The 9,849-nt window shown below is 40.6% G+C and overlaps 2 protein-coding genes across 2 annotated transcripts; one reads left to right on the top strand and one right to left on the bottom strand.

The window, feature by feature from the left end:
* Positions 1 to 3,030: 3,030 nt before the first annotated feature.
* Positions 3,031 to 5,123, top strand: LOC134688197 (mucin-2-like). The gene is made up of 2 exons (XM_063548669.1): positions 3,031 to 4,305; positions 4,365 to 5,123. The coding sequence occupies exons 1-2, from the start codon at positions 3,031 to 3,033 to the stop codon at positions 5,121 to 5,123; spliced, it is 2,034 nt and encodes a 677-aa protein (XP_063404739.1).
* A 2,463-nt stretch (positions 5,124 to 7,586) lies between these two features.
* Positions 7,587 to 9,446, bottom strand: LOC134688590 (uncharacterized). Its single transcript, XM_063549399.1, has one exon. The coding sequence runs from the start codon at positions 8,983 to 8,985 to the stop codon at positions 8,059 to 8,061; it is 927 nt and encodes a 308-aa protein (XP_063405469.1). The 5' UTR covers positions 8,986 to 9,446; the 3' UTR covers positions 7,587 to 8,058.
* Between the last annotated feature and the right edge of the window lie 403 nt (positions 9,447 to 9,849).

The raw sequence follows: 9,849 nt of genomic DNA, 5'->3' as shown, positions 1-9,849 counted from the left end.
CCCGTTGTAGCCCTTCGGTGGGCCGGCCACATAGGTACAGCGGTAAACACCCTCAGTATAGGCATCGACGGGTCGGCCTCGTACCTATCGCAGTAGAGACTCGCGGTAGCCCTCGATGGATCGGCCACGTAGGTACCGCGGTTTACACCCACCAGTGTCCCGCGGTAGTCATCGATGGGTCGGCCTCGTACATACCGCGCTTGAGACCCGAGGTTGTAAACGATGTACATACCGCGGAAGAGACCCGCTAAGGTCCCGCGGTAGCTCTCGATGGGTCGGTCTCGTACGTACCCGCGGTAGGCCGGCCCACGTACCTACCCGCGATAGCCCTCGGTAGACCGACCACGTACCTTCCCGCGGTAGCCCTCGCTAAGCCGACCACATACCTTCCCGCGATAGCCCTGGATAGGCCGCCCAAGTACCTACCCGCGGTAGCCCTCGATAGGCTGGCCTACGTACCTACCCGCAGAAGAGACCCGCGGTAGCTTACACAGACCACGATAGGCCGCCCACGAACCTTCCTGCGGTAGAGACCCGCGGTAGCCCATGATAGGCTGGCCCACGTACCTACCCGCAGTAGAGACCCGCGGTAACTTACATAGCCCACGATAGGCCGCCCACCTACCTTCCTGCGGTAGAGACCCGCGGTAGCCCATGATAGGCTGGCCACTAACCTACCGCAGTAGCCCTCAATAGGCCGACCCCGTACATACCCGCGGTCGAAATACCCGTTTGTGTTTTCAGTAGATCATTACTTAAAAATGGAAGCAGATTGTAAGTTTTTTTACTTTGACTTGAGAAAAACATAAAATATCTTGGAAAATAGCTACATTGCCTATTAATAGGTTTTTTTTTTTGTGTTCCTAAGCTGAGGCTCTTCCGACTAATAGTATCTAGATTTCTAAAATCCTAAAATACGACACACCCAGGGCAGGTACGGTCGCCCGTCGACCCGATGGTTTCCCGCTATCCATCAGACACATTACTTGTTTACCGTTCTGACCGGGAAGGAATTTTCGAAATAAAAAAAAAAAAAACGTTGGCCTTCGAAAAATGAAGAAAATCTGTCACTGGCTGGCATTGGGTCTTACAGCGGACAGCGGGGGAAAATATACCATCGTGACAATATTCATACGAGGATGAAATTGATTATCGAGGATAGGGTTTTAACTACCTCGACTGGCTTTACAGCCCTCGAACTGTCGGTTTGATCATGAACAACAAATGGAAGTTTTTAACTACGTCGACAGCTGGCTTTACAGCTTTCGAACGGTCTCAGATCTGTTCTAAGTGTTTTTGTTGTTGTGATATACAAGTACCCGGCCACGTCCACTCTGTGTTTTTGTTAGATGTGCTTATATTTGTATCCATCTGATGAGTTAGGCCTGTTTCAACTAATTTTTATAGTTCGTTCTCATGTTGTATTGTAACACCACTGTCCCAGGTAAGGGAATGGTTGGGTTCCCGCTAACATGTTTAACCCCGCATCATTCTGTATGTATGTGCCTGTCCTTAGTCAAGAGCCGGTTTTTAAAAAAATTGTTCAACACTTGTCATTTTGGGGCCTTTTATAGTTAACTATATGGAATGGGCTTTGCTCATCGTTGAAGGCCGTATGGTGACCTATAGTTGTTAATTTATGTGTCAGTTGGTCTCTTTTGAAGATTTGTCTCATTGGCAATCATAACAAATTTTTTTTTATATTTAAGCTCGGTCTTTCGGGGATATAAAACAGTGGCATGTAAAACAAACATTATGTATATTTGGTCTTTCGGAGCAATACTAAAAGTTTAGCATGTGAAACATATTATGTATATACTTGGCCTTGCATAGTAAAATTAAAGGTTTAGCATGTTCAACAACTATATATACTTGGCCTTTCCGAGCAATTCCGATACTGCGGTTTAGTATGTGGATGAAGCGGAGGTTGCTTGGCCTACAATCTCGTTGGCTACTTCGTGTAGAATTAAAATTTTAAATTTATCCAGTATATATAAACTAGGTATTTTAAGTGGTGATTAACTCGAATTTAAAATGTGATAAATTTTCCACTTGATCAAAATTAACATTAAAATGCCATTTAAACAACCACTAGATTTGAATGGATTAATTGCATTTTTGATTTGACCATATTTTAGTACGCCCCATGCTGTGATTCAAACTATTGTCCTTTCAGTGGGAACATTAAATATGTAGGTTGGTGTAAGCTAGAATATCACAGTGATTTGTAGACAAAACATTACTGATGTAATGGGAGGGGGGGCTTTCTATCACAGATCACAGCCTTGGTGTGATAAAATATAAGGGGAGAAGTGGTATCATTGCCGATTAGCCAACTACCCACCAGAGTTAAAATAAATTTGATGTTAATATAAAAATAATGAGATGCGGTATGCTTGCCAATGTTACAACCATCCACCAGAGTTAAAATAAAGTGGACTGAATTTTTGGCTCTCTCTTGACACCATTTGCGAGTATGGTCTTGGGGAAATGATGATAGTCTGTCAGAAGGGGACGATAAATGGGTGACCCGTGTTAAGAGAGAGTCATATCTATAATCTCTTGCACGTCAAAGACACCCTTGTAGATTTTGAAAAAGAGCAGGTCAATGCCGCTACAAGGCAGCACTCGCACCCGCAAAGTGGACAGGGATTTATATAAGTTGATTCTCTTTATTTCCTCCAATATACTGAAGATTTACAGCAATAACACATCTCACAAGAATCATCGACGTGACGTGGAAGGGTTGTAATACAGACCATAATCAACAATAACATAGCATTGGTAATGGAACTGGGAATGTGTTCAAGGAGCATGAACCCGACCAAAGAGCAGAGAACTGCACAAGGCCAATAATTGGTCTTCAACACAGCGAGACTGAAATCCCGCACCCTATAGCTGGTTCCTTAACAAACGTGTTTACTAGTTAAGTGATAATGGACGTCCCAAATAAAAAGGGTAAGGGTTCTACAATAAAAAGACAGTTTGTTCTCATGGAAGAAATCATTACCGACTTTATAAGGAGAACTAATGTTAAATCTGGTAAAAAGATACAGTAGTTTATTTTTAATCATAACAAGTACACAGACGACAACCTCCTGTTCCACTCCGACATCCCCACCCACCACAAGTACACAGACGACAACCTCCTGTCCCACTCCGACATCCCCACCCACCACAAGTACACAGACGACAACCTCCTGTCCCACTCCGACATCCCCACCCACCACAAGTACACAGACGACAACCTCTTGTCCCACTCCGACACCCCCACCCACCACAAGTACACAGACGACAACCTCCTGTCCCACTCCGACATCCCCACCCACCACAAGTACACAGACGACAACATCATGTCCCACTCCGACATCCCCACTCACCACAAGTACACAGATGACAACCTCCTGTCCCACTCCGACATCCCCACCCACCACAAGTACACAGACGACAACCTCCTGTCCCACTCCGACACCCCCACCCACCACAAGTACACAGACGACAACCTCCTGTCCCACTCCTACATCCCCAACCACCACAAGTACACAGACGACAACCTCCTGTCCCACTCCGACATCCCCACCCACCACAAGTACACAGATGACAACCTCCTGTCCCACTCCGACATCCCCACCCACCACAAGTACACAGACGACAACCTCCTGTCCCACTCCGACATCCCCACCCACCACAAGTACACAGACGACAACCTCCTGTCCCACTCCGACATCCCCACCCACCACAAGTACACAGATGACAACCTCCTGTCCCACTCCGACATCCCCACCCACCACAAGTACACAGACGACAACCTCCTGTCCCACTCCGACATCCCCACCCACCACAAGTACACAGACGACAACCTCCTGTCCCACTCCTACATCCCCAACCACCACAAGTACACAGACGACAACCTCCTGTCCCACTCCGACATCCCCACCCACCACAAGTACACAGACGACAACCTCCTGTCCCACTCCTACATCCCCAACCACCACAAGTACACAGACGACAACCTCCTGTTCCACTCCGACATCCCCACCCACCACAAGTACACAGACGACAACCTCCTGTCCCACTCCGACACCCCCATCCACCACAAGTACACAGACGACAACATCATGTCCCACTCCGACATCCCCACCCACCACAAGTACACAGACGACAACAGCATGTCCCACTCCGACATCCCCACCCACCACAAGTACACAGACGACAACATCATGTCCCACTCCGACATCCCCTAACCCACCACAAGTACACAGACGACAACCTCCTGTCCCACTCCGACATCCCCATCCACCACAAGTACACAGACGACAACATCATGTCCCACTCCGACATCCCCACCCACCACAAGTACACAGACGACAACCTCCTGTCCCACTCCGACATCCCCACCCACCACAAGTACACAGACGACAACCTCCTGTCCCACTCCGACATCCCCACCCACCACAAGTACACAGACGACAACCTCCTGTCCCACTCCGACATCCCCAACCACCACAAGTACACAGACGACAACCTCCTGTCCCACTCCGACATCCCCACCCACCACAAGTACACAGATGACAACCTCCTGTCCCACTCTGACATCTCCACCCACCACAAGTACACAGACGACAACCTCCTGTCCCACTCCGACACCCCCATCCACCACAAGTACACAGACGACAACCTCCTGTCCCACTCCGACACCCCTATCCACCACAAATACACAGACGACAACCTCCTGTCCCACTCCGACATCTCCATCCACCACAAGTACACAGACGACAACCTCCTGTCCCACTACGACACCCCCATCCACCACAAGTACACAGACGACAACCTCCTGTCCCACTCCGACATCTCCATCCACCACAAGTACACAGACGACAACCTACTGTCCCACTCCGACATCTCCATCCACCACAAGTACACAGACGACAACCTCCTGTCCCACTCCGACATCTCCATCCACCACAAGTACACAGACGACAACCTCCTGTCCCACTCCGACACCCCCATCCACCACAAGTACACAGACGACAACCTCCTGTCCCACTCCGACATCCCCACCCACCACAAGTACACAGACGACAATCTCCTGTCCCACTCCGACATCCCCACCCACCACGTAACGTCGAAGTCAATGTGCCTTTATTTAAAACCAATGTAAATGAGAGATTTATCAATGTAATTAAAGTTTTCAGCTTTATCTAAACACCAAATCAAACTGGATGATGAACTGTTAAAACGGCATTGAAATAAAACCTGGAATTAATCCAATATGGAAGATTAGGGCCATTTAAAACGATTTGAGATGGATCAAATTTTAGAAAAAAGACAATAACATATTTGTCATCGATATGAAAAAAATATTCGTTTATTCATTTGAACTTAAATTTAACGTCCCATGCAAATCAAATTCTATAAAATAACATAACACGTCAAATAAGTGTTTTTTTTACTGAGAATTAAGGTTATTATAAATTAATGTTTTCGAATTATTTAGCAGTTCAGATAAACATTTCACAATAATTTAACATATCGTATCTTTTGAAAAAAACATTTTATTTTGATCGAAAAATTATAAATGTAACAACCGTCTATAGATTTGTTTTGTATATAATTTGATTTTTTTAGTAAGTGTGTTTTTAGTGGTAGTTTGTATAGTCCTTTATACACGTATTCAAAGATGATTCTATAATAGATACAATTGTGTAAACATATACATAAAAGTACAGGATAAATGAAATAGCACACTATGTTGAAGCATATTTGATTGCTCGCCAAATCATATGACAATTGTTATATTGAACTTTGAAAGGTAGTTAATTCTATCATGGTAGAAGGTCAAATAATAAGTACTCAAGAAATAGAGGAATCCAGAGAAAGATGTGTATGTAGGGTATACATGTAACAATAATACTTTCTTAAAAAATACAATTCACCTGGTATATCCTGCGATGATTATAAAACGTATATATAAAAGATAAGAACCTTAGTCAATGTTACACAAGATAAGTCTTAACGATCTCTAAACCTGACTCTATCAGAAGATGCACGTTTGGGCGTATTGGTATATTATGTTACGTTTTCACGTCGACATTAAGACTCAGTTTTCAAGTCGTCTTAAATTTTGGGCTAATCCTCAAATTTACGTGTAGATTACAGGTATATTCATATTTTTATTATTTGCAAATATTACATATGTAATTAATTGATTTTGTTTCTATGTTCCCTTCACTTTGACAGACAATTTCTGCTGCTGTTAACGTACAACGTGCAGACATAAAACATTATGTGTTACTCGGTAGCGTTAATCTGGTATGTATATTGGCGCTAAATGAAGTTCAATGATAAGATACATATTTATTCTTGATGAAATCCGCTTATATGAAATTGAGAATGGGAATGAAGAATGTGTCAAAGAGACAACAACTCGTCTAAAGGCTAGAGTACTGCCGATGGATATCATGCAAACAACTGGTTTTAGAATGCATGTGTTTATTTTCTGTGTAAAGACCCTATGAGTGAATCAAAATAAATACCAAAATACAAAATCCTTAACAACCTTACAACAGTTTCGTAACTACTAGTATATCCCTTAAAGGTTTGGTTAGCTATTGAGTTAATGCCGACATTTTGGTGCTTTGTATAGAATAATACCATAGAAATTTACATGGTAAATATTTTAACGTATAAGATGTCTGCATGTTAATTAACCATTGACAATGGTGTAATGGCATAACAAAATGATTTACAAAACAACATACATAAACATTGAAATATGAAAAACAGCAAAGAAAGGGCAAGCACACAATAACATGCTCCTGACTTGGGACAGACAAACACAGAAAGTTGCGGAGTTAATTTATTTTAAACTTGAGGCGTCAACCCTTCTCATAACTCTGGACAGTGGTGTAACAGTACAACATAAAAACGAATTATGAAAATCAGTTCAAAATGAATTAACTGATCAGAGGGATACAAATAGAAATACATCTAACAAAAGCACAGAGTGGACGTCTAATATAAGAAAATATCTTATCTTAGCTAACAAAGGTATATATAGAGGAGCATGCCAGAAGCCCTACACTCATCCTGTATCAAAACTGTCGGGAAACTTCGCAAAAAAATCAAAAATTGATATTATGTTCATTCTGAATAAAAATCCTCAAATTCATCAATATTAAAGTTTTATTCCGCTAGATAAGCGATCACCATCGATTTTAAATTAAGAGTATCAATTCTCTTCGTTCAGCCATTTTGTGTTCTTTCCCAATGAATAACAACGATATGTCTATAAACCACAAAGAAACAAAACTACAGTAACCGATGTAGTCGTAATTGCGTGTCGATATCTTGTCAATCGTTCGGTTGGTTTATCCGACTAACTAACTTGAAACGGAAAATATTCTTATTTTTTTTTAAATTACCATGGTTTTTAAACTGTTGATATTGGAATTAGGTAAAAAGTCAAAGTTGAAATCATAAATAAGTGTTCCTTGAAAATAGTTTTCGAAAATCTAATTTGTTCATAAATCTTTAAAGGAATAAACTTTTTTTCAAATAAAATGATAGATGTAAACAAATTAAGACAAATGGGTTTACGTATAACATACTGGTTACAAACTATAAATGAAATCAGTATATTTTAGGCAACTTGTCAATTCTGAATTATCTTACCAGGGTGAAATGTCTGCAAAATAATAAACAAACAAAATCATTATACATGTATGATTTAATTTTTCTTCTGTACTCTGTATATATACACTAAGGATTACTCTGAATATAGGATATTTCAACGTACTCTGTGTTTCAGATATAGTCTGATTAAATTAGATTTGAGCTATCCGGACTTCTCAAACTATTATACCACTTGCGTATTACCAAAATATAGATAAACACTGTAAATACCTATCTGTCCTTATTGAATTTTGATATAACATGTAAATCCCAGTAAATTTCAAGTCAATATTGTCAGTATCAGAAAGCTATTTGTGCATGTTTATATATATATATACATACATATAGTCGGTAATTTTACCACAAAATATATTAGTCTTGATTTTAATCCGTAGAATTTGGGGGTGGTGAACTTCCACCTTTTGCAACAATACTTTGAAGTTCTGATTTTTCATTTTTCATAATTTTAGAATGTTTTGACAGTCTTGTACTACTTTTGTTCGTTTTAGTACTATTCGTCACAATGCTGTCTGGTCCTTGGTTTGTTAATGTTCGTGATCCAAGCTGGACTCTGGACGCAGAAATAGATTCTACACGTGTGTCTGTTTGATATCCTTGATCAATAGTAGGAAGAACAAGGGGAGCTAACCCGTCCATACGTGGGGTGTAATGTTCCAACTGTACAGTTCCGTTAATTCGCTGATTCTGCATTAATCTGGCTTTCAGCAACGAATCCGTACTCGAGTGAACCGGATTATTTTTCCCGAAAAGTACTGGTGATATCCGAGGGGGTCGTTCAAACTGAATAGGTGACCTCACAAAGTCAAACTTTCCTTGATTTTTAATGACGCGTCGTGCTGGAAAATGTTTGTATGTTTTTTCATACACTCCAGGGATATTTGTACTTGTGGGCGACAAACTCCGAGGGTCCACAACATCTACTGCTCCCACATATGTCCTTTGTTTCGGTTTTGTCATAAAGTTTGTAGAATAAAATGTTACTTCCTTACTTTTATTTTCTGACGGACTTAGACTACACTTTGCTGATAGTTTAGATGACATGTCAGAGACCTCTTGTTCTCGGCATCGTTGGTTCATCTCAGACAGAATCTGTTGTTGTTTGCCTAAACGCCGCTTTTCAAAACTATGGGATAGATCCATGATGGCGACTTTATCTGGTGTCGGCAACCTGTTTCTGGCATCCCTGTAATGCACTAATGTTTTCAAATGTTCTCGTGTCGGGTCCCTCAAAAACGAAGGCGCTGGCTCCACAGCTGCCTCCAGTAAGGTGTGGGACTGAAATAATCTCATGTTGTATCATAGATTGTAACTGGTATTCCAAAACACCTCGTTCCAATAAAAATAATGATTTGTTAAAATAACATAACTAACTAAATTGATTTTACATTTCCACAATAGCTTGAAATGAACTTGAATTATTCGGCTTATAAGTAAATCCTTATTATGGTTACGACTCCCAGAGATAATCCGACAGACGATAATCTGCCGTGAATCCTAACTTTACACAGTTCAATCTGTGAACACACCGTTATATTGCCAGCTTTATTATAAACAACGCATTTAAAATTCTTTTATTTCAAGCAGTCTGTCAAAGTAGTATTAATGTTAAAATGCCGTTGATTCAAGCTTATTCATGATCATAAACCGTGATCGTATCAAATTTCCAATTATTTTATTATTTAAAAATCCGTTCTATACTTACAGTAATTATTCAGTTACATATCATTTAAAAATCTGTTCCATATATAGTTATAATATATTTACATTGTTTATAGAAGGAATTATTCTCTTTATATAAACTCAATTACTATTGCATTCCTTTTTATTCTTAAAGTATTCAGAAAATCAATATAAGTATAATTTCACTTAGTCTTCACGTCTTATACATGTTACATATAGTTACCTAACAGATAACGATCGTCATTAGATATCATTGTCCTGGACTGTATTGATTTCTACTAATATCTTTTATATGACGAGATGTATCAGTAGGATAGGTAGAATTATTTCACTTATGGTGATCTGCAAAATAAAATGTCTTTTGGGATCTATGATAGGGGGAAAATACCCCTCCCCTTTCCCTAAAATGAATAAGAAAATAATGTAATATTTATCAAAATAATTTGTAACTGAAGCATATATGTCTAATAGGCA

Source organism: Mytilus trossulus, chromosome 10 (genome assembly GCF_036588685.1).
Source record: "Mytilus trossulus isolate FHL-02 chromosome 10, PNRI_Mtr1.1.1.hap1, whole genome shotgun sequence".
NCBI classification, from domain to species: Eukaryota; Metazoa; Mollusca; class Bivalvia; order Mytilida; family Mytilidae; genus Mytilus; species Mytilus trossulus.
Note: the sequence above shows the minus strand (reverse complement) of the source record. Positions and strands in the feature narration are given on the sequence as shown.

Excerpts from the sequence above, each read along its gene's own strand:
- LOC134688590 (XM_063549399.1), bottom strand. The coding sequence starts at position 8,985 with ATGAGATTATTTCAGTCCCACACCTTACTGGAGGCAGCTGTGGAGCCA.
- LOC134688197 (XM_063548669.1), top strand. The coding sequence starts at position 3,031 with ATGTTAAATCTGGTAAAAAGATACAGTAGTTTATTTTTAATCATAACA. Across the intron at positions 4,306-4,364 it reads GACATCCCCATCCACCACAA|ACGACAACCTCCTGTCCCAC; the intron begins GTACACAGACGA and ends ACAAGTACACAG.